This window comes from Amblyomma americanum, chromosome 7, assembly GCF_052857255.1.
Source record: "Amblyomma americanum isolate KBUSLIRL-KWMA chromosome 7, ASM5285725v1, whole genome shotgun sequence".
In the NCBI taxonomy this organism is placed as follows: Eukaryota; Metazoa; Arthropoda; class Arachnida; order Ixodida; family Ixodidae; genus Amblyomma; species Amblyomma americanum.
Window position 1 is genome coordinate 114,233,081 of NC_135503.1, and position 24,794 is coordinate 114,257,874.

The following is a 24,794-nucleotide window of genomic DNA, read 5'->3' on the forward strand; positions in this document are numbered from 1 at the left end:
CAACCGTTTGTCGAGCAGCGATCCGGATGTTATTATACGATTTATCGTTGCATATAGCTTACATGTGTTTTACAATATGGAGGATAGCTTGTAAGAGGGATTCGAACCAATGACATCTACACCTTCTATTGTATGCCTTCCTAGACTTTCGTATCAAAACTGTAATGCGACCGTTCGTCGCACAGCGTTCCGGGTGGTGCCATACGCGCATGTGTGTGGAACACAGGCAAGGCAATATTATTTATTTTAAAAGCATTTTCAATACAAGAGGAAGTGCTAGGCTAAATCCACGAATAATTTATTTCTGCAGGAATTAATTTATTTCCGAAATGTTTATCGCTCTACGCCTACTCCACTAAAGCATCGTTCTTGACTGGGGCACATCCTCTTTCCACAAAAGTGCCGTAGTCGCTAGGTGGTCTTGTCGCCCATCCTGAGGCGTCTGCAAGAGAAACGTGTCGCGAAAACAGCTTGTGTTTTTTTTTCCTCACAACTGCGTTTGAATTGAACCAATGTATGCACTGTTCAATTCAGCTTCGTTAACCACAGCACGCATAAGTAGCAACAAGCAAAAAATGGCATCTTTCAAGAAATCCAAGGTTCAAGAGATAAAAGCAAGGCAATTCATTGTTGGCTTACTGTTTTCAAATGTCCAGACCTGCATAGCTGAATGTGATTTAAAGGGGACCATGTTATGTCTAGAGTATAATGCCAACAAAAACAAAACGAAGCAAGGAACAACATGTCTACTGAGTAATAGCACTAACCCTTTTTTGGCGCTAATTTTGTGTGCAACTTTGTTGTAATTGGTTCTTTCTCCTGGACAGTGATGATCTGAATGGGAAATCCCAGATATACTAGTTTTGCTGTGGAAAATGAAGAGCAGTAAAGTATTTCTGGGGAAAGTTTCTAAACAGTCCTAAATTCGGCGACGATGATAACTGCGGTGCTGTTTAGGTACGCGATGGGAATATGAACACATAGAAAAAATACTAAACAACATATCATAAGTAGTTTAAATTGAGTAAACAAAGTATACATGTTCGGGTCACACATGCGTCCGAAGCGTGACTTTTATTCCGTGGGAACATGAAGTTCTACGCACGTGTTCTACTTGACTGCTGGCAACAACACCTAGCTTCCTCCAAAGAGTGACGAACGAACTGTTGAGATGGCTGGCGCTCGCTGTGGGTTTCTTATGCTCACCTGCAAGGCGAAATTAACCAAGTTTCCAAGTTAGTAAATGTGCGGCTACTAGCAAGAACTTTGTGAAGTTAATTGCCAATACCAGCCAGAAACTATGCTATTGCTACTCTTTTCAGTTGTAGGCTGAGTTGTACCCTACATCGAGGTAAAAGAAGTATTTTCTCAGTGGACTTAATTCACCGGAGAGAACGTAAATTATAGTTGCTGTGTTACCTTACCACCTAATTTTAACGAACGCTTCATAGTACCCATCGAAATGTTTTAGAACGGGCGCCTTCACAGCTGGAATGTTGATGTTAATATACAGGTAGTTTCGCCTAAAGCTTTGCATAAGTTTTAAAAATAGCTTTTTTAGATAGAAGATCGCTTTTTCCGCCATCGCATTGTCAGTGGTGTGGTGCATAAGAAAAAGGATTACACGGGCCGAATAGTGGGCTGGCAAACTCATATTGAGTATTTAACTTTTAACTATTAACGTTAGGCTCCTTACAATTCAGAGGCGAGTAACCGACCGTGAGCCATATCCATATAAGTTCCTTTCCCCCGTGTAGGGTAGCATACTGGGCGTCGCCTAATTAACCTCCCTGCCTTTCTGTTCATCTTTCTCTCTCTCTCTCTCTCTCTCTCGATAATGGGTTGATACCGCTGATACCCTCGACCCTGTGGGCCAAAATGTTGGCTATTTCGTCCAGTTACGCGTACTGGAGGGGTTGCTTGGCATCTATGCTTCGGAAAGGACATGTATTTTGGCGCGATGTAGCCAAAATTTGTTCGGCCACAAAGCCAAGGGTATTCGCGTTTTCAAAATTCTAAAAACTTATATGTATAATAATTACGGTAATTAACATGGTTCCAAATAATTAAGGAGGCTAACAGTATTAGCTAAAAGATAGAATTCAATATTAGTTAACCAGCCTGCTAGTTAGCGCGTCTTAGCTGTGTTGTGATGTATTACGCCGCTGACAATGGTATGCCGAAAATGCGCTCTTCCAACTTAAAATACCTATTTTCAAAAATTGCGTAAAATCTTTAGCGAAACACCTTGTATAATCCATCGACAGTTGCAACATTACTACTGTTCAAACTCTTATGCATGCTGTATGGAACTGGACTGTGAAGAGATTTTTTGGAAGGCTCACAGCGAATTATACGTGTGCGGTCAGTGCCGTTTTCGAGGACTGCAGTGCCAAAGGTGTAGGCGTCTATTCGGTGCAATGTCGCACAGGGATTGAGTGCGTGGTCTTGTTCCAATACTTGCAGACCAAGGATACGCTTCACGTTCGTCAAACACAGAGATGAGCGACGAACCGGCTTCAATACAAATTTTTTTTTAATCTAGTAGACGCGTGTTAAGCTGCCTGGGAATCTTACTACAGAGAACATTGCAAAACAGTTTTGTCACAAATCAAAGCATCTGCGGTGTGTTTCAACCCAGGACGAAATGAGAGGATTTGGCTTCGTTTCCAACCACGGAAAAAAATGAACAGCTTTCGCCAACTTCGTGACCATTGTTATTGACGGCAAAGGAAAAAAAATGTGCATCCATAGATTGAGTAGCACGCGCGATCAAACCGGGCGCCATAAGCAGTGCGATAGATCAGCAGTGAATGTTGCGTTTGCACTGGACCTCATGAAGATCAAATGCGCTCTGTTTCGGTTTTGTCCAGCAGAAAGCAGCCGATTTCCCTGGCACTACTAAGGAAATCAGCGGCGCTCTTTTTTCTTCGACCAAAATCTCATACACCATCGTCTTATCCGCGCTCGCGATTGCGCCAGACTACTTATCACGATTGTTCGTAAATAAAAGTTAATTAGCAAATTTCAATTTATTGGTAATCAGAAATATATTAGGCGATCCTCAGTAGATGGTTTCAATGCGTTAGCAGCCAAGCGTTCGTTATATACGAGGTCCACCGACTAAGTTGATTACATCCAAGGTCCCGACATGAAAGTGCTTTATATACGAGGAGCATACTTAGCTTTGTTATATACGGGGTTAACACACTAAAGTTCGTTATAGCAGAGTTGGCATAGTAAGGTTCGTTGAATGCGAAGTGTACACACGAAATACCATTATGTCCTAGGCGGCATGCTAAGGTTCGATATATCCGAGGTAGTTTACGGAGTTCGTGTACCTAGTATAATAAGTTCGTCCATAGCCCGGTAGGCGGGTGGGCCACCTGCCACTGGCTACTGACAGATAGTGGTCGCTATTTTCGCTTCTACCAACGCCTATAATTTTAACGCAATACTAGCAACAAAAACTGAAACCAGTGACGAGTGCCACGGGTCAGATTTTGTTTTCGAAAACAGTCGTTATTTATGAACCACTCAATTTTTCGGATACTTGTAAGCGTTCGCTGAAAGAGCGCTATAAACACCCGTTATAGCACCCTTTGTGCATTATACAGACTACGCTAATTTTATCTTCTTCTCTCTCCGTATCACTTCTTTCATCTACAACGCAATCTTGTCCTTCTTATAGCATGCCTCGACCCTCGAGTAAGAAGCACATGAGCAGAGGTCGCCAACAAGTGGAAATGATCGGAGGCTCTGGAAGGCCTGAACCTCTCTGCAAGAATTGATGCTCCCGTTAAACTGCCCTTAATGGGTATGAAAATTAGATGTTATAAATGCCACAAACAGACAAATTAAGGAAGTGTAAGGTTTTTAATGTAGTTTCCTACGAATGTCAATTCAGAATCAATTCCCACTCATCAACGTTAAAGTCATTTTTAAATCGTTTATTGGAGTTTAACGTCCCAAAGTGACTCAGGCTATGAGTGACGCCGTAGTGAAGGGCCCCGGAAATTTCGACCACCTGGGGCTCTTTAACGTGCACTGACATCGCACAGAACGCGGGCCTCTAGAACTTCACCTCCATCTAAATGCCGTCCGGGATCGAACCCGCGTCTTTCGGGCCAGCAGCCGAGCGTCTTAACCCCTGAGCCACCGCCGCGGCGGCCCATTTTGAAATGATATAGGACAAGCGGCTAAGGCTTAATAGGCATCACCTCCACGCTATTTTCATAGCGCCACACGAGCAAAGTTTGGTCGCTTTGATCTTTGCCTTTGCCGTGTACGATATCAGCGCATGAATTTTTTGCCATTTTCACGAATCGGATTTCTTTTCTTCAGCATTAGCGAAAAGAGTTTTATTCCCGCCCTTGCCAATTATGGTGACTTTCTAGGAGTAATCAAACACTAGTGCTAAGTTCTGTAATAAAATTCTAATTTTCGCCTGTTCTTTCTTTAGGGTCCTTCACTTCAAATGGAAACAGTTCCATCTCTATGAAACATTTTATGACACCATGTACCATGATAGCGTAACCTATTTGGTGGCGTGACTTTCATTTAGCTGGAGAGTACGGCGAACCAACCTAACGGTAAATGTTTCTGTTTATGTAGAAAGTGTCCGCACCACTGCAAAGGCTCGATGAAAATAGCAGTTATATGCCTGCCCACTAAAATATAGTTACGCTCAACTTCATCCTTTAAAGCACGTTTCTAAATGACACAGTACGCAACGTATGTAAGGTATGCGGATGATATTTGTCTAGGTGGGACTCCAGTGAGGTATAGTCTTTGTCAAAAATATACAGCCCCAATGGGTTTGTTTCCTAACCGCGTAGAGGGGTTCTTAAGCACATTTGAGAGTCAAACTTAGAAGGGTGGAAGACTTGAGTTCCTCCCGCCGTCGTGAGATTAGGGTTCCTGAGTACGCAAGAGGAGCCGCGCTGCAGGGGTCAGAAGCAGACACCTTGGGCTGCATTCTTTTGGCAAAGACTGTACGTTTACAGCGCCTGTACTCACTTCGCTACTGTGTAGCGTTTGATCAACAAGGCTTAGTGCAGATAATGAGATATCCAGGTACAATTACATTAATTGCTGCTGTGATATCTGACCAAGTACCACATGATTATCTGATCTTGTGACTATTGCCAATAGATTGTGACGCAACTGTTCTCGTTATCAATTTCGCAGCACACATTGCATTGTTATTTAAATCTGGTATCGTTAATGAGGAAAAATATAATAATTAGTGTGTTCATCTGAGAGGCAATCCTGTCCTGCTGAGTCATGTTCTATTGCAGCAAATGAGTACGGGGCGTGTGTACGCACAAGATTTTTTATGTCAGCGTAGTCACTTAAGCCAGTAGTCTGTATATCTGAGGGTGTGAGGGAAGTTGTATTCTTCCGGTGGTGACAGTACCAAGCCACTAGGTCATGTTGCAACGCCGCAATAAATTCTTGTCAGTGAATCCGTGTGGCGTAGACTTTTGCGGCCTATAGTATTTGCAAACATTTTAGCGAATGCCTTCAATCCTTCTAAAAAGTAAAAAAACTGAATGGCATTGCAGGACATATAAACCTTATACACAGGTAAGTGGACGCGTGATGCACGTGCCGGTGCACGCGGCTCGCAGTAGTTCTAGTCGTCATGCTGCATAGCGACACATAATTCTCTTCACGAAAAAAAAAATAACCCTCGCAACAATGCAAGTCAGTGGTGAAGATAGCAGATATAGCACCTCCTGCACAGCACGCGTTTAGGCAGGTTTAACAACAGTTATACCCAAAGGTCAAGAAACATAATTTTGGCAATGGCCCGTGGGCTCAATTTAGAGGTCGCTGTCGTGTCGTGCACGTTAAATTGTGGCTGGACATCAATTTTCGTTCAAATCGGCCAACGGCAAATTTCGGGTATGGGCCGGGTCAAATTTTCGCAATAGCCCTGGCCAAGTTTGGAGGTCGCAGTATTGTGGGGCACGGTCAATTATGGTTGGATACAAATTTTGGTGTAAATCAACCAAGGACAATCTGTCAATCTGACAGAGTTAATCTGTTGCTGTCTTGTGCTTCAAAAGGTTAAGCCAAGGTCAAATAAGGCCCGGAATGGTGAGCGATTTTTCCGTTGAGTAATGCAACCACTCTAAAACTTGTACAGTGGGCGTTCACTTCGTTTGATTTACCTGGACAATTCTGTAAGCTTTTTGTATAAAAATGGCGACACTGTGCATAGGGCGAGAAAAGTTGCGAAGGGAAGACAAAATACAGTTTCGGCACTCACCTGTAGCGAAGCTGATAATTATTCCAAGGATAACCGTACCACAAGTACTAAACATGGAATTCCAGAAAGATGATAATAGCAGAAACGCTGGTCGTTCCTGGACTCTGAAGGAAGAAAATAAAGGGACAGGCGATATAACAAGGCGATACGGCATTCATGGTCCAGAATTATGATTTTAATTTGTCTTCTCATGTTCGCTTTTAAAATTCCCGTTTTAATACCGTCTTTAATAATAATAATAATAATTTGTTTTTGGGGAAAGGAAATGGCACAGTATCTGTCTCATATATCGTTGGACACCTGAACCGCGCCGTAAGGGAAGGGATTAAGGAGGGCGTGAAAGAAGAAAGGAAGAGAGAGGTGCCGTAGTGGAGGGCTCCGGAAGAATTTAGACCACCTGGGGATCTTTAACGTGCACTGACATCGCACAGCACACGGGCGTCTTTCCGATTTCGAATCCTGCAAGTGGTCCTATTGCTATGCGCCGGCCCCGTTCCCTTTCCCAATGGCTGTTCTCTCTTCTCTCAGACTAGATTGCTAGTTTCTCTCTCTCCCTCAGGGGCCCTATTTCAGAACGCTTCCTGCTTTCCCTTTCAGATCTGTATCTCGCCTTTCCCTCTCCCATTCCTCGCTATGCACTCCGCCCACATAAATCTCCGGCCATGACACCCGCGAGAAAAGCGTTTGCGGAAACGTGAGCGACACTTCTAACGCAGTGAAACAAGACATAGGATATTTATACGTATTGCCACTACGCACAATGAACGTGCGCATTCCCCGAGCATTGGCGTTCAGTCTTTTCGTGCGCGCTGCAAACTTGGTTTACAGTCAAACTTTCCCCTTTATCCCTTTTTAGTAAAAAATTCCATACAGTCACACAACAGCGAACCTCAACCAGTTGTCGAATTTGTTTAGAGCCAACTTCACAACTCCCTCGCACTTCTGCAAGTGAGACGACTGCAAATTCCAAACGTACAGTAAGGCTGGAATGAAACACGAACACGCGCATGTCAGTTCTCTACTTTGATGTGGGGTACATGTTTGGAAGTGGTTTATGAATATGTACTTCGTTGAACCTCTTACGAAGAGACATAAATCAAGATAGTTGTATACAGAAGCATAAAGAAGACAGGTAAAAAATGGCGGGCGATTAACGAAGGTTTAGCGTAATTAGGCCAGTTGCGAATTAGGTGCGCTAGCAGTTCTGTTTTCATTTCGGTTTCGGTTTGAGGCTGGATTTGCAAGGTCAAGCAGGCTTCAGAGAGGCGGGCAACATAGGCCTTAACTTAACAATTTGGGACGAAAGAGCTAATGGGTAAATGCACGTAGTGGTGACTGTAACGGCAATGGGGAAGGCACTTTTCTTCTTTCTTTTTTCCGCCCTTTCTGATCTATTAAGCCCGGCAGTCCCGAAGACAGTAAAGAGGACTTCCGAAAGAAGCTGTTTATTGGGCTGACTAGTGCCGACAAAGAACTGAATGACTCGGGGCGGCCTAGCAACAAGCCTGCTTGGCGGTCGTCCAAATGAATACCTGCCTCTGTGGCCGTGCTCTATTTAAAGCTGGGCAGTATAGGTGCTGGGTGGTGGGCGGAGGGAACCTTTCGTGCAGCTCCTGAGGAGCGCGTTGATGCGGTCCCGTTCCTTCTGCTTTAGGGGGGGTAGGGGAATGAGTACGCCGTGCGGCTTGTGATGCATGCTTGGGTGAGGCGGAAAGTGTTCCGCTCTCGCAGACCCGTGCGCCGGTTCGCCACGCGCCGAATGAGACGGGTGTCTTGTTGGGCTTGGGTCTGGCGAGCATGGATGGCGTTGTCGTGCGCGCCGTGGGAGTGAGGGACGAGGCCCAGGATGCGAATCTTGGAGACCAGGGGAATGGTGGTTCCCTGGAGTTAGTGAGATGGGAGGGTTGGCGGTGTAGTGCGGCCTTGGGCGGTAGAGGAAGAGTTCTTTTTTGGAAGGGGAGCAGGTCAGGCCGCGCGCGTGAGCGTATGGGTCGATGATGTTGACGGCCGACTTTAGGTTGTGTTCCATGTCGGCATCACTGCCTCGATTTAGCCAGACAGTGATGTCATTAGCATAGAGGCGGAACTGTATGTCTGAGCAACTGGCAGAATCCACCCTAAAAACACAACTGACTTGCCTGTCGGGTAAGTTGCAGGCCGCACTCTACTCTCTCAGCTAGGCATCGCCCCGATCACCCATCCTATCGCGGGGGTCCTCCTACCTCCAGACCTACGCTCCCTCCCATCTTATCATCCTTCCACTCACTGAGCACATGCACCCCGAGCACGGCGGAGAACGCAGGGCAGCCCGCGCCAAAGCCCTACACACGCTCTACGGCAACAGCTTCGAGGTAGCCTACGTGGACGCGGCAGCGTACTCGTCGGGCTCCCGCGTGCTCCTTGCCGTCGCTAACAATCAGGCCAGATTAATCGCATCGGGATACGCCACCACAGACTCATCGGATATTTCAGAAGAAGCGGCCATTGCACTCGCTCTCATCTCCACCTCTGCCACCAAAATTCTCTCCGACTCAAACTCCGCCCTATCCAATTTCGCCAAAGGCCTGATGTCCCGCACCGCGGCTCGGCTTCTACCCTTCTGGCACCCCACCCACCCCGTAACCCTTACCTGGACCCCAGCAAGCGCATGCCTCCCGGGAAACAAGAATGTCCACTCCCTCGCCCGAGGTCTCACTTTCCAGGCCAGAGTTGGACCCCCTCCGCCATCCCAGGAGCGTCTACTTACCTTCAGAGATATTCTTACCTACTACCGAGATACCAGGCGCGTTGTTTACGCACGGCCGGCTCCCTCCCTAACCTTAACCGAGGCCTCTCACTGGCGCCGACTCCAGACCCGTACTGCACTACTGCGGAGTCATAGTGGAGACTCCCCTGGCCAGCTCCGCTGCTGCTGAGCAGCGCCGGATAATTACCGACGCCCTGAAGCAGACAGTCGTCAAGGGCTGTCGTTTGCCCTAAAGGGCAGCCCCCTAAGGGTTGCCTCGAGCCATGTTAGGGGGTTTGCCCCCCTCTGTATTCCTTGGCAATAAATGTTTTCACCACCCACCAATTTAAAGCTGTCAATGAACCATCGAGAGGAGGCGCCAAAGTAAGTACAGGTATCTGGACCAATGGGGACGCAGACATTCGTGGCTGCGGTCATTGGAGGCAAAGCCTGTTTCACATGCAGGCGGAAATGACAGCGAATCATGTCGCCGTGACATAAAAACCTGTTTCGACCCGCCGCGGCGGCTCGGCCGGCCAGAGCGAAGGGATTCCAACAAGTTGGAAATTTTCGCAGCTACAGCGCGATACCTCCGCCCTCTGACCAATGACTGCACGGCTGAAAAGCCACGTGACATGAAAAGGATTTGCGCGGGAAAGACAATCTTTTTTTACTATACATGCTTCCCACACGCACGCACGAATTTAAAAAAACTATGATTGGCATCAAAATAAGAAGTAGTTGATATTTAACAAACACTAGTTCTTTATTTCTTGAAAACATTTGAGCAATCTTGGAAAAATAATCCATGAACATTGTCCATGTTGATGGTGGCAAACCACCGGAACCAAACGCGAGCTCGAATTCTTTTCCAGCAACACTGGGATTCGCAACGGCAGTAAAGGCTCTGGCGCGACGCATGTGAAACGGAGCCTTGCGAAAAGCATCGCTGCGACCAGCCGCTGATTACTCAGTTCACTCAATCGCTTGCATGTGAACCGCCCTTAAATCTGGTTTTGATATCGCTTCACAAACAAAATGATAAAGCAGAGTTCCGGAGGCCCTGAGGGTGAAGGAATAAGCGCTTGATTCGTGGTGATATGTATAATTGGTCATTCTGTACTTTGTAGTCACAGATCTAGGGAGTTCTCACACCACTACTAGGCGCAGTGGTGCAGGCGTTTAGCGATGCACCACTGCGCTGCGATGGCAGGTGCTTCCATCGATGGGGCTTATGAGGCCCAGGTTGCTTTCCCCAAGCAAAGACATGGCGACAGGGTTCAACAAACAAGCGAAATCTGAGATTGAGGCTTTTAGGCCTAGCGCACTACCTATTTTAATGCGATATCATAAGGAAGCACTTGTCGTAGAAAATCCGGCGTGGACGTAGTCAGCGGCGTCGACAGCGTATTTGACTATGAGCGAAAAATCCACCCGAAAAATCGCCAGAGGAGAAAGCTGTGAGATAGGTGGGTCGAATAGGTCACGTCTTTTTGTGGCGTCATCACAACCTACCCATCGGATTATGAGCAAACTGCCCCTCGAGGTAGATGGTAGATTTCTGCCGCAAGGCTAGGCCTATTTTATGCAGAAATAAAGACGTATAAAAAAATGATTGGGCGCGAGATGTTGCTCGGGAAGAGCAGCTTGGATCGCACAAGCTCCACCGGTGGTAGCACTTGCCGTCGCAGGGCAGTGAAGCATCGCTTAACCGCTGCACCACTGCGCCACGTGTGGTACGGTGACTCCCAGAGATCTAAGAATATTAAGTAGAGAATGCCGAATGCTGCATATATCAGCATTAGCGTGTTAACTATCGCGCCATACTCTTAAGGCGGACGTTAAGGGCCCCCACCAATTTTTTGTTTTATCGAAATGCGCTCTTCGCGTTTCATTCCAGTTTGACTGTAGATTTTCAAGCGGCTTTTTCCAATGAAGATCTGATACCTTACAGTGAAATAATTAAGCCGCCGCTTTGGCGTCTGAAGGGCTGCGGCTTGCGACTAGAAAACACCATTTCGTGGGAACGCGCCCCTATGGAAGGGAAGTACACAATACACCAATGTATTAAGACCAAGGCTCAAGTTAATAGATTTCAGTAGCGTAAAAGGAAATCCCATCGCTCCACTTCACTCTGAGTCATAGGACGCGCTGTTTGTTTGATAAGAAGGCAAATTTAAAGCGCCATTTGTTCCTATAAAACAAATTTAAGTCATCGAAATTAATGGGAATCGGTACTTTGCCCCCCTCTGTATAGTCGTCATTAACAGAAAGCCCAATTTCAATATAAATAAACAGATAATTATAGATTGGAGGTGCCAATGAAGCAACAGATAAAAGCGGTAGCGACAAGCGCTGCGGTACCCGTTGTTAGATGTCACCGACATATTGTTCGGTGTGCTCCGCCAATAAGTGCTGTTTTCTTGGCAGTAGTCCAATGTCACTGGCATGAGCGGTGGTTTGATGCCGCTTTGAATCCTCAGCCACATGAAAACCAGCTGGACGGCGAACATGATTAAAGTCGAGATACCCGCTCCCTGAAAAATATCAAAACATAAAACACATGCAACCAAGTCGTCTCTGGCATTCATCTTTTATTCGCGAGGATTTGGTACTTCTGTAAATTACGAAAAGTTTGTCATGCGCTCAGTGCGTTTTTAAAAGTAATTTTGTAGTTCACTGTCTGTGCTGTGAGTCTCGCGCAAAATGCCTTACCATTCTTTTGTAAAGAATCTAGTTTTATTCCAGCTTATTACACTTCCATAAACCCACTTGTATTTCTGTAATTAGTACGCGACCAAAAACACCGTTGCACGCTGCTCGCTAAAATTTACTAATCCTTCGAGTGCACGAAAGTGGTCTCAATTACAGATGAAGACAACAGCACGGTGATGTGTGCCAACCCGCCCCCGCACCTTGGAGTGGACGAAGGGGAAGGCGACCGCCAGTATCAGAAGTCCTATGCTTGGACCGGTCGCAGCTGAAGTCACCATGATTATTGTCTGCAAAGAAGAAAAAACAATGCGACCTAGTGCAAGGAGATCAGTCCTGTTGACAGTACACATTTAAGTTGGCACAACCAAGCATTCTTGAGGGCTAGATACATGTTGATATGAAAATTACATTCGAGAAATCAGAATTTGAGCCGCTTCTACTGGTTGCGCTGAGCAATGCGCGAGCAGCACACGTGACTTAGTTCAATCCGTACTAAATGCGCCATCCCCGGTAGACACAACCAAAATGCAAGCAACAGCTATTTTTATCACTTTTGTTCGCTTTATACCTCCAGCTTATAGAGAAAGTAGCGTGTGGTTTGGGATTTATATTACTCGTTACTGCTACTAGGCATACAGGAATTAAACATATATATATGGTTTTGAAATATCGAGGAAACTGTAGATCAGTCACAAGGTTCACAAGCTGTCATAAAATTCGCTCGCGTAAGGCTAATGTATAAGCGAAGCGTGCACTCACCCTAGTAACTGATCCTAGGTATACGCAAACACAGCTGTAGAGGGTTACAACGACGCCAAGGAAAAAGGCTTGGAGCCATGGGAATAAAATTGAAAGGATTGATCAGATTGCAGAAGTGCCAAACAAACGGAATATTATGGTTGTTTCTTGTAATTTCAGAGAAAAATACATGCAATGAATAAATCTTGCGCATTTTTAATTAAAAGCCGTCGGTTTTTGCCGCCAAAATTGGGAATCAGGCTTTGAACTATCAATCGATATTCCCTAAACTGAAATATCGCGGTACAGTTAGTGCACCTGCTCCTCCTTCAAAACGGTCGCAGTACATCCACAGCTTTCGATGTGCTGCAACAGCTGCTTCTGGAAGCTCGTATCAGAAACTACAAAATATCATTAGTATTCTTTTAAAATAAATTTACCATTTGCCATGCATTGTCAGCCTGAAGTGTTACGGAAAGTCTGAAAAAAAAAAAACAATCCACTCGTTCACGTATACAGGACGCATCTTCAGTACGATATCTACTTGAAGTTTGGCATGGATGAATACGGTAGCCGCCCAGAAGACAAAATGTATTGACGGGGCGGATCGATGTGCACTGCGGAGTAATTGTTAACGGCGCCCAAACAGAGGACTACAAGTATATGGGAATTCTGCAGCTGCACGTAAAGCTGCGAAACGCAAAAAGGTAATTTGGTTACGGTGGAGTTATTTGTAGGGGCAAGAAAAATACCTCACAAAGGAAGTTGTATTTGGCGAAGTGTTAAGTGGAACAACTTATTACATGGTCATGTGGAAATTTCTTGTGCTGAACAACTACTGAAAACAACGTTCTGGTAAAATCTGAAGCCACTCAGGAGAGAAGCCTTAACCTCTGAAGATCCTGAATCTCTGGGATTGTTGGACCCGGTATATTTTTTTTTTCAAGTGGAGCAGCTGACTATGCAGTTTCTATGGAAGATGTTTTATGAGATCAGAAGCTCTTTTCTTGTGTGCGAAAGCACTACTGCATTGGCAATCCGGAAAAACCCGATGGGTCTCTGAAGCATCTCCTTTTACCTTTGAGAAGAAATGACTTAGATACGGTCTGGCTCGGGGAGCGTGAGACTCGGTAGAAAAATTTAAAACAAACTTTTAAGGAAGACAATGCAATGCAATTTCTGCGCAAGAGTCAAGTGAATTCGGAGGACAAGTTAAAGAAACATTCAGGCAATAGTGAAGCTAATTCGAAACCAAATGCTTTCGCACGTCATATTGAGTTTACGGCGGTAAAACTAATACTTTGAAGAAACTGCTCACTGCAAGCACTTGTGGTTCACGCTGTATCTTGGCTGAGCTACGCACTACTAGTAAGAGCAGATCGATTCTGGATTGTTTTGTAGTTTCCTTTAGTCTATTTGCTCTTGCCTGCGGTCTTAAATTGGTTGATGAACTCAGAGAGCGCATAAAGAATAATATAAGATATTCTGTTTACATATTGATTCCTACTCTCTTAAAGACAGTAAAGTCGGGAAATATCGGAGTTGATCTGAGCACTACACTAAGCGAAAATAAAGCGATTAACAAAATTCCTGCGCGTTCCAAAGAGACAATAAAAGTCGTAAGCGAAATAAAGACTGGATTAAAAGAATTAAAAAAAAACAAATTTTTATGCGAACATTAGGTTTCGCCACTTTCAATAAATCCTCACCGCCAGCTATAAATCAAGCAGTCACACAAGGAATAGAACTAGCGTAAAATTATAAATACTTACATCTGCATTCTCAGGGACAAGCTACTGTTGCGGTGACTGCTGTGGGCCTTAATATTTCTCGCTCCCGGTTGGAGATATTTTAGTGACTTATGACGGCGCGCTTCAGGAACGACTTCTTTAAGACTATAATTACGTTCCCGATGGTATCGAAATCCAATTAGCAGAAGCAATACGCCGAGAGTGTATCATTTTACTTATATGAAATCTTTGCGAAGTCTTTGTAGACTTATTAGCTGCCAGTAATAATGCCGGTTATACGAAACGCAAAAATATTGCTTACAAATAATACCAATCGACCATTTTCTCTGGCAGGTGCTCGGTGTAATCTTTAAGGGCATGTCATAGATAAGTGTAGTCTCATTCCCCTAAAGACAAAGAATTTTTTTGCTACCTCCGGCATGATTCAGAAGAGGCCTATCTGCCGTAATGCAGCTCATACAACCAACTCTTTTGTTCAACTATAGATGACCAAAACCAAGTCGGTGTCGTTTGCATGGATTTCGATAAAGGCTATGACAAATGCTAACGCGATAAATTATTTTCAAGAGCCTCAGGGCAAGTATTGCAGACGCTATATGAAATGTATTGACTGTTTCTACAATCACGGGCATTTGCCTGCATGTGGTTCATTGCTTGTCCTGTTCCTCAGAAGTTGTGCGCGAAAACGGTCTGTTCCAGCTCATTTATTAGTTCGTATAGTCTATACTAATGACACTGTCGAGGCTATCAAGTTTTGTGTGAAAATGAGGATAGTTCCTAACAATTCTTTCATTTATTATCGGCTTAGACATGCCGACGAAGAAATCCGAATAAACCAGGTGCTTCATTTGTCGCATTTTTCGTGTAATAAAAAGGACGTGAGAATTATTCACACTAAATGGACTTCCACGCATGTTACAAACAAGAAGTGTGTGCTGCTATTTTCTTACAACGCTGGAAGTAAACAACGCAATATGAAAATGTGAGGTTTCGAAGAGTCAGAATATTACTGTTTACCCCGGCATATACACATTCACAATGGGCGCTTGACTGCTTCTCAAAATCTGTCTATTTTGAGCAAAATGCAGAAACACGTAACTCCCTATTAGGCACTCACACGTCCAACTTTAAAGTACGCTTTTATTGTCTAGAGCCTGCACCAAAAAGTTTTAAAAGACGAATTACACAGAATTCGAAGAATAGCTTCCATTGTTTTCTTTCTTGAATGTAGCGAAAGACGGAAGCGGCACCGGCGATCTTTTGTTCATGTCAGCTTCAGATATGTGAAATACGAAGTGGAAAATCTAAGCTCAATCTATTTTTTCCCAAAAGTTTAGGGGAAATTGCAGGTAATAATGATGGATATATTGAATTCACTGAAAAATGGCGCCCAAGAGTGATTCACTGCGTTGCGATCAAGCCTTATCCTGCACTTGTTGATGCTTTTTTATATTCCTTCTTTCCTGACCTCTTTGAACTCTGATATGACGTACTTCAAACAGATGGTCAAAATTTGTTATGCTTGATTGAGAGTATATATAGGGTGCGTCAAACTTGGTGCTACGAGCTATCAATTTTACTCGCGTTTATTGCGTTCATTTCTTGTGATGGCCATCAGAGGAGGAGTAACTGTGACAGTGAAAAATAAGAATTGCGGGAACACTGACAGGGCCACTAACGCGAGGGCCACATTCGTTATATAGTATACAGCTTAAATAGTGAAGTGCACGCGCGTCCAGCTAAATTACCGCGGCAAAAAAACGATAAATTACTTTTGGTGCAGATAGTGCCCGCGTAGCAATATTGATTAACCTTATCGGTCTTGAATGTCGCTTGCACCAGTAATGTAGCAAGTGAAGTAATTTGTAGAAATGAAAGTACACGTAAAAAACAATATATTGAAGGCAGACAACACCCTCATAGTGCCACATCCGAATATTGTGGGCAGTGTTTGCCGTATTATGCTAATAAAACAGGGCGACGATTCTTTGCCCGCGTCCTTTCTTATTTCTCATCTTTCTTGACAGAAAACCAGAAACGATGCTGCAGCTGATGCTTATACAACGAGCTTCACCCATTATTCACAAACTTCCATGTACATAAAAAAGCGTCGTAGAAATTCACGTACTTGATTATGAAAGTAACCGCGCTAGGTGCTTTATCCAAGTGTGTGGAGGGGACTGTTAGCGAGATTTCTCTACTGCCATTTGAGACTTACTTAGTGGTCATAAAGCTTATGTGTAAGGCTACGAAGAGCTTCCCGTGCTATCTAGAGTGTCAGCTCCGTGGCCGCTTGCAGATTGGGGGGCAGAGCTTTTCGGTCGGGCGAAATTGGTTCGCCGCCTTCGAGATAACAGTCGGCTATGGAATCGCACGCATTATCTTTACAAAACATAGGCAAGAAACTGAACAGCTTAGTTGAATTTTTCTTTGGGCTTAACTTCAAAAACCACCGTGAATGGTTACTGCATTCGAATAAGTGAGAAAGCAAAGATTTGTGCTATGTAGAAGACGACGACGAGCGGACAGTGCCGCTGGATGGAGCGCTGGCGCTATGCCAGCTGCGGGCACGCAAGAAACTTTTTACTCGTGTCAGAACCCTCATAGTAGTGCCGCGTAGAAGACGACCAAGAGCTGGCAGTGCCGCGAGTCTGAGAGCTTGCGCTAGGCCAGCTGCGAAAAGACAAGGCAACCGACAACGGACGATTCTGCTAGTGGTTTGTGACCATTGAATTAGCTCCTACGCACTAATAAACTAACATTCTTTCGTAGACCAGATGAACCGAACTTTTTCCATGTAAAGCGGCTTCTCCAACGCACAGAAGGAAATTGCTGCCCTGCGATTCTTGTAGTGTGTAGTTCTGTCCCTGTACCAAGTTTTGGGGGACGTTTCATGACCGGCAAAGGCTAGAACACCTTTGTTTAAGGACAGCGTTGAACCAGTCCAATCACAGGGGTCCATTTCTTGGGTGCAATTGTCCATGGTATCTCTTGAACTCTTTTGCCTCTGTACGCAGTTTGTTGAGCCACCTAGCGTCAAATATGGAATGGATATCTGCAGTTATCCTAGTAGCAATTTCTTATACCTCGCTCATTAGGAACCCCGGCAACCCTTTGTCGTACAAGGACATCATGCAAGAACTGTTCATACTTTAGCTGTTGATGCCATAGTAGCAACTTTAAATGCGAACAGTCTGCAACAATTTTCAGAATGAATGAGCGACAGCATTTTGTAAAGCCGTTCGCAGCTGAGCGTGGCAAGAACAGCTGCATTTCATGGCTAGCGTAGCACTTTTTGCTGATTTCATAGTATCTGCGAATGATCTCTTGCGTAGGTTGACTGTAATATAGCGATGTAGCATTCGTATAGTATTTGCTTGTGAAACATCGTTTCTTGGCAGTATTGCCAAAGCGGGAAGCTAAGGTAGTCGGCAGTTCATCGCATAAAACGAACTGCGCTTCAAGCGAGCACTGAGGAAGAATATAAAATAATAAAGAGAAATTTCTTTCGTCTAATTTCTCTTTCTTGCTCCTCGTCTGAAGCTCTAGTCTTTTCGCACCTGCGTTTCACCTGTACATCAGCAAGCATAAACGCTTCATATTTTTCGCCAGAGAGCTACGCCAGCGAACAGTTCATAAGTTTCGCGTAGTAAAATATCTCCTTTTAAAGTATTTCCGACCCTCCCACGGTACACCTGACGCTGTGCTATTGATGTTGTAGCATGCTACTACAAGCTATAAGGCTATTCAGTCGCGGAGCTGAACAGTGTGGCTGATATTTCAACAATGAAGGAAACATTTACTACATATTCCTATCTTCATAACCTTTATCTCAACCCCTCTTAATCCCAAAGCGCCCTCTGGAGAAGCATTTGAACCATGCACAGCCGACTGATTGAATAGTCCACCCGCTTTGGCCTGGCCCATGGCAACTGAGCACACCAAGAGGTGCGGACTGCAGACGCCATTTCAGAGATATCCCGAAGCATCGTCGCTTCTCTTTAGTAAGGAAAACTGCCGGATTGTACTATCTTCAGAATGCTGACGAAGTGCATGTAAATGACATGCTTAGGGGTTTAGGGTTGTAAACGAGTTTTATCTAAGTTGATTTTCTGCTTATTAAGATTAGGTTCCTAGATTTAAATCTTCTGCGTGGCCGTTGACAGCTCTATATGGCACTATGGTGCAAATCAGCTCGACGCGGTTAACTAAGATTGCAATACCACAGCTGCCATCGCGCGAGATTGAGTCTCATCATACGCAGGAAGATTCTTGAAAATGCTTTCAAATCGCTGTCATTGCTCGTGCGGCGAATTGATATGCGGACAATGATTTCTTTTCCTTCATCATTTATCAGCGAGGGGCATCGTCAATTCTTTGGCTTCGGCAGGCCGATTTGGCCTGCTGACGTTTTTACAATTCTGGTACTAATTTGAGCACAATGCGGGGGTCTGCAATCTTGCGCGAAACAGATGATGTGGTCTAGAAATACTGACTACCACCACGAGAATGCGGAACCGTTAGTTCGTTTGATGCTTACTCAAATTTTTTTGTACTAAAACCAGGTTGTACAAATGAACCTCTGAAGCCTTTTTGGCACTCTGGGCGCTTTTCTATTCGCATAATTTTGCGACATTAGTGAGGCTACATTACAACAGGGAACAGCGTAGTCACCAAAATCGCTGTCTTAATACGGTACTTTGGTGCAGAAAACACACATGATTGCGAAGCTTACCTACCAAGGCCTCGTGTAAACCAGCCAGATGAGAAATTGAGCTTCTTGATGCATGGTGGCAGGATGTCCACGAAGACGATCGCAGCCTGAGTGTTTATGACCGAAGATATTGTGCTGTGGAGGGCATCAAAATACTCAGATAGAGAAGCGCTCACGACCTACTCGCTCAAAAACAATGCATTGAATGATGTTTGGGGTTCAAAGCGCCGCAGCAGCACATGGCCGGCGAGTTCTGCCTTAGTGGAGTGCTCCGGGATCGTTTCTTAATGTGCATTCATATCACGCGGTACACGTCCCAATTTGAATTTTACACCCACAAAACTGTTGCCACTATAGCTGGGATTTGATCCACCGACATTTGTTAGAGAAATCCGAAGTGATAGCCTCTAAGCTTTCACGCTGAGTCCTCAAGAAACACATACCTTCTCCAGTTTTTGAAGCGGAAAGCTTCACTACGTTCGCTTCAAAAGGGCGACCAGGGAAGAAAGGGCGAAATTTGCAGGGCCCAGACGAAGGCAAAGCACTGTTTTCCAGTTACAGAGTAATTGAATTCAGCCTTCATGAGTGCCCGGCTTTCATAGGCAATAATGTATTGATCGAAGAGTGATTTGCGCTGGGAGAGTACGGCTTCGAGGCCAACACCCTGGCATCAGTATAGGCATCGGTAGAGGCGGTCGGACCGAAATGACGCAGTATGGGCGGTTGTCGTGAGGACACGGGGTAAACTGTATGCGTCATCCGACGCCGCACGAAGAAAAGAAGAACTACTTGAAAGAAGCTGCGTCAAATGTCCAACGAGAAAGCAAAATTGGCAGCCAACCAGAGAAAGTAAGAGCACAGCACGTGCCTACGGAGCAGCGCCGATCTTTCATGGAGGAAGGCTTGGAAAAGGCAACCACAGCGCGAAATTTAGCGTGGTCAGTACAGACAGCCTTTTTGGGGACAACATGGCCTAAAATGGTCAGTTTACGTGCGGAAAAGCGACACTTACTCAGTTGAGCTGCATATCGGCATTATAGAGGCAGGTCAAGACATGTTTCAGGTGGGAGAGGTCAATGATAGAGCTTGTATGAAATAGGTCTATGTCGTCAGGGAAGCACAAGTCCCGCTTTCTCGGCCCGAAATTATGAAAATTTGAAAATTGTAAGACACTGTTATGGAAATATTGAAGGTAATGGTTCATTATTCTCATATATAGCAAAATCTGTCTTTTAAAGCGTTTCGATCGATCGCATCGAAAAGTTAACACTGCTATAAAAACCAATCGGGAATGCTTTTGACAATAGCAAAAACGTGAATAGAAAAAAAGAAAGGCTTCCGTCGGGTTATTTACGGATATTCATTTTTTTTATTTATTTATTACTGATATCTCAAGGGCTGTTGTGTGAGGGCTGTACATGACAATATATTGATTGTTATAGTGAAATCTCCCATTTTATGAAAAAATTGCGTTCATATATGGCTTCCCAGTCAAGAATGCTTTTGTCCAGGATGGCTAGGTATGGGGGCATTTCTTCCACTCCATTCCAAGCAAAATAAAATACGCTATGTGCTCTAAGGTCGCAGGGGCATTTAAAAAACTGGAGCGACACATAAGCCCCACCTTTAGTGTATAATGCGATAGCGTATTAACTTAATGCCCATTATTGCGGAATTAGGATTTCAATATTTTACATTCGTAGATCTCTAGAAGTCCTCATACCACTCCTGGAACAGTGGCGCAGTGGTTTAGCGACGCGCCACTGTTCCGGCAGGTGGCTGTTTGAATCACAGCCACCGGTGGGGCTTGTGAGACCCCGGTTAACCTTCCCGACAGCCTCTCGCAACCAATCATTAACTTTAACCTGCCATCGTGGGCAGCTTGCGAAGACGTCGCAAATTTATGCGACCTAGGTGAAAGGTGGGCCATCTGCACTTCTCGACACACAGACGATAACGCGGTTGCCGCTGAAAGAGACCGTTAATACTATCGCGCTAAGATAACACCAGGAGAATGCTAGTTTCCGTACCCGCTTAGATGTGAAGGATGAGAGTTTAACAGCTACACATTTTTACCACACAAGGCATTCGTGTAGATCCACCCAGCGACGGCATACCGAACTTTTACACCGTGAAAAGAAAGCAAAGTGAATTGTAAGGACGATTACCTTGTTGCTGCGCTTACAACAGCAGCGAGAAAAAGTCCAGTAAATCCAGGGAATGTAACAAGATATATTTTTATATAAAACGGCAAGATCTGTGCAAAGAATCAGAAAATAGCATTTTGAGTCGAAATGAGATATCAAAATATTAATAGCGCATTACGTATAGAGAAACGTTCTTTCCAAAGCTAGAGATAAAGATGAGCTGACACGTCACAAAGAAATAGAGAACACACGAAGATACCAGAGACAAGTACGGCTCATAATCACAAATAATCGCATGAAATAAAATTGATTCCAAAACGTAATAGAACAGTCGCATGCCTTGCAAAATTTGGTCTCACTAAACGCCAAGCCATGCTCTTGATATATGGACATGGTGAACGCACTCATACGAACACAACCACAAAGCTTTAGCCGACAGAAAATAGTTCAAGAATTCGCACGAAAAGAAAACAAATCCTGTCTTTTTTTGTTAATGAAGTTGAATAGAATTCTTATACACATTTCGTGCATTTCGGTGTCTGTTTCGGCGTGACGTTCGCTGCAATTTTCACTTGGTGTTCGAGTGAGACAACTGAGAATATGAGCTCATTGGATCTCCGCTTCGTGTCTTGTCGCCAGCTGTTACCCTTTCTTAATTTGTGTCCCTCTCGTCCAGCGAAACGATGAACGGTCCTAACTTGCTAAGAATCTTTTTCGATGCGAGGCCGCATTTTCTTTAAAAAATACTTCATTCCATCCTCGATTATGCCTCAATCCGTAAGTAACTGTGCACTCACCTGATCATAGGTTGTGATATCCCCAGACAGCTGAGGGTCGCAGCCTCTGAACCACAATACCAAGGCCACTGCCATAGTCACTTTAACGACATTGACAAAAACAAGAAGAAGGGCCCCAAAGTATACGGTTCTGCGAGAAGGAACAAACAGACGCCCGTAACCTACGACGGGAAAAGACACTTATGTGTATTGCTGATATCTATAAAAAGAACCTGGTTTATTTAGCGTCGGTGTCTGATTATTGGTGCAGTCTCGGCATTTCTATTGGAGCGAAGAATACAGCATTTTCTATATTAGGTTTCTCGAAACAGTGACATATATTTGCTTGCGCAAACGGTGCGGCAAGGAGTGACAACAAAAGGACACAAGGTACACGGAAACAAGTTTTAACATCAAAAAGACAAACAAATACTTGGTGAATGACTTGGTGCTGAATCTATGTACTATTCGAGACAAATGTATCCAGGATGCGTGGATGATGATCTTAGTGTACAGCTGGAACGTGTGCCGAGAACCACTTTATTTTATTAGCAGACCTTACAGAACCCAAATCCAACCTTCACTACCAGTAGTTTAGTGTGAAGATTCGCGCGGTTAAAAAGGCTGTGCGCTCTGGCCGGCAATCGAGCGTCTTGGGGACTTCTGTCCCGGGTAATGCACTGAGCCAGATCGCGTAAGGAAATTGCGCCGTTTAAGAAAGAGATATTGGCAGAGTGGCCGTGCACAAATACGTTTTCGGCCCTATTCAGGACATCATCGGGTATTTTCCGTTCAGTGTGGCAAGATGTTAATGTGACAATGCATGTGTTTTAGAACCTAGAGGGGCGCGCCCGCTTATTGCAGTGTACCGCCAGTTATCGAGAAACTGATTATGCGATGACAGCCGCGAGGTTGGAGTCTGTCCTTCAATCACTGATACAACCGCCTATTTAACCAAGGACGTATTTCCCGAATGAATGAGGATTTTGTTATGCCCAGAACTCCAACATTTCAGATAGATCGCGTGATGCTTATATGTTTTTTTAGCGATAGCTGTTTATTGTACACCTGTCGGTACTGACGATGTGTAGCCCCGTGATGCGCAGGAGAGGCAAAGCGGGTAATAGCGAAGTTGGAAGCTGGGAGGAGGTTTATAGCAGTCGCGGCGTACTCCCTGTCACCTCTCGCACGCTGAAAGCAGGGTGAGGATAAAAGTCTGGAGAGGGACCTGTAGCGCAAGCGCGCTCGTCTATCCTAGCAGGTATGAATTGAGGAAAGGCACGGAGCAAGTTGGGAGGCGAAGAGAACTCACAGTTCCAGCCGGCTGAACTCTGTTAGCACAGTGTGGGTGGCGGAAACAAGGACGTCAGATAAGAGAGGGGTGATACTGTGTAGCCTTGACTATTAATGGTTGCACTCATAGATGTCACGCGATGCCGCAAAGATATATATTAACCATATGCAGCTTAGCTCCCACTTTGGTTAGTGCATTGTGCGAGTCTGTGCAAACTTTATCCATTTCTTTCGTCCATCGCCTCAATTGATATTTAGGAAATTTTTCTTCGCTTGCCTGATGTAGTCGATACAACACATGGACATTGTTCTTGTTTAGTGTCCCCTTTAACCTCTTAAGTCTCTTTATAGACGACTGTGCACATTGCAAACACGCATCTTTTCCTTAGAGTGCGCTCTACATAGAAGTATTTCTCTTCCTATTTTAAGAACAGCTAGCATCCTCCACTAGGCAAATAGAGCCCTTTTTGTGTTAAAAAGCGAAAACAAAAAAATTATCTGAAAACCGCCAGTTGGGCGTAAGTCCTTCGTTTTTTTTTTTTGTAAAGGCAAATTTTGCAACCAGTACATTTTTTTGAGTTTCTAGAATAATCTGCACCTTCGAAAAATGAATGTTCCACGATATCGCGTTTTTTTTTCATTTAACCGAGTATTATATATTTGTAGCTTGAATACTTTTGGCCGTTTGCAAGCAATTTTGTGCATTCAGGTAAGACTTGATCATATGAGTGTTAGGTTGAAAACATATCAGTTGGCCTTCTTGAAGAGAGGTCATAATATTAACCCTGGAAAATACTATTGTTCTTCGCGTTAAAATGATAAATGGCATCTGAAAGAATTAAGGTAGTGAGATCACTGGCGAAAGAAATGAAGTGCCACACATCTAGTTTTCTGCATGACATCTTAATCTCCATAAAGTTTTAAGTCAAGTGGGCTGAAATTTTCTTTGACAAACGTGCCTTAGGCAGGCAGCTTGCATTTGCATATTTACTTGAGGAAGAGCTGTGTTAGGTCCTACGAAGCCCTGTCATGGCGATGTCTATATTTCCAAATTTTGACCGGGTCGAACATAAACTTGCCGAGCTTTTTTTAGCTTATGACACGTAGAAAGTGAGTGAGTTGATTCACAATATGACGCCCATCCAAAACCTGAAGTTACCTCCTGAGAAACAAGCACTTCCCGAGAACACTAAACAAGCGGGCACAATTAAGACAAAAATTAATTTGAACACTTATTTGTCAAATTTTTATCTTTAAAGCCTAAGAACAATTAACAGCGGCAAGATAGGAGTTTACACGTATGAATTCATATCTGGCGTCATATTCAAGGCAGATATGTGCGTCTCTCTAACTGGCTTAAAAATAATTCGCTAAAAATTGGCACCATGCGTGAGTCTATACAAACGCTCATTACCACGTAATTACGCTTAGCTGTAAAAATTACCAACTATCCCGGCTTCTGCCTTAAATTCAAAGCTTGTCAAATTCCCACACATCATATGATTCATTTGATTACTGATAGATAATAGTAATAAGAAATACAAATTACTTTTTTGTAGCGCTCAGAACATCAGCCGCCCTCAAGAGCATCACTTTGTCGAATACCGCTCTTTCTGAACGCACCAGCAGACGCAACAGCAGAGTTTTTCAAGAGAAGC

The 24,794-nt window shown here is 44.4% G+C and overlaps 1 protein-coding gene across 4 annotated transcripts in view; it reads right to left on the reverse strand.

Moving 5' to 3' along the window:
- Positions 1 to 221: 221 nt before the first annotated feature.
- LOC144099485 (sodium-coupled monocarboxylate transporter 2-like) overlaps positions 222 to 24,794 on the reverse strand; it is a 53,697-nt gene continuing 29,124 nt past the window's right edge. For all 4 annotated transcript variants that reach the window (XM_077632824.1, XM_077632825.1, XM_077632822.1 and 1 more), the window contains 9 exons: positions 21,865 to 21,994; positions 21,089 to 21,177; positions 18,946 to 19,055; positions 12,477 to 12,544; positions 11,918 to 12,004; positions 11,367 to 11,539; positions 6,278 to 6,381; positions 1,106 to 1,206; positions 222 to 442 (listed from right to left, as the gene is read on the reverse strand). In XM_077632824.1, the coding sequence (XP_077488950.1) occupies positions 356 to 442; positions 1,106 to 1,206; positions 6,278 to 6,381; positions 11,367 to 11,539; positions 11,918 to 12,004; positions 12,477 to 12,544; positions 18,946 to 19,055; positions 21,089 to 21,177; positions 21,865 to 21,994 (949 nt within the window). In that variant the 3' untranslated portion in view covers positions 222 to 355. The remainder of the gene's footprint in view (positions 443 to 1,105; positions 1,207 to 6,277; positions 6,382 to 11,366; positions 11,540 to 11,917; positions 12,005 to 12,476; positions 12,545 to 18,945; positions 19,056 to 21,088; positions 21,178 to 21,864; positions 21,995 to 24,794) is intronic.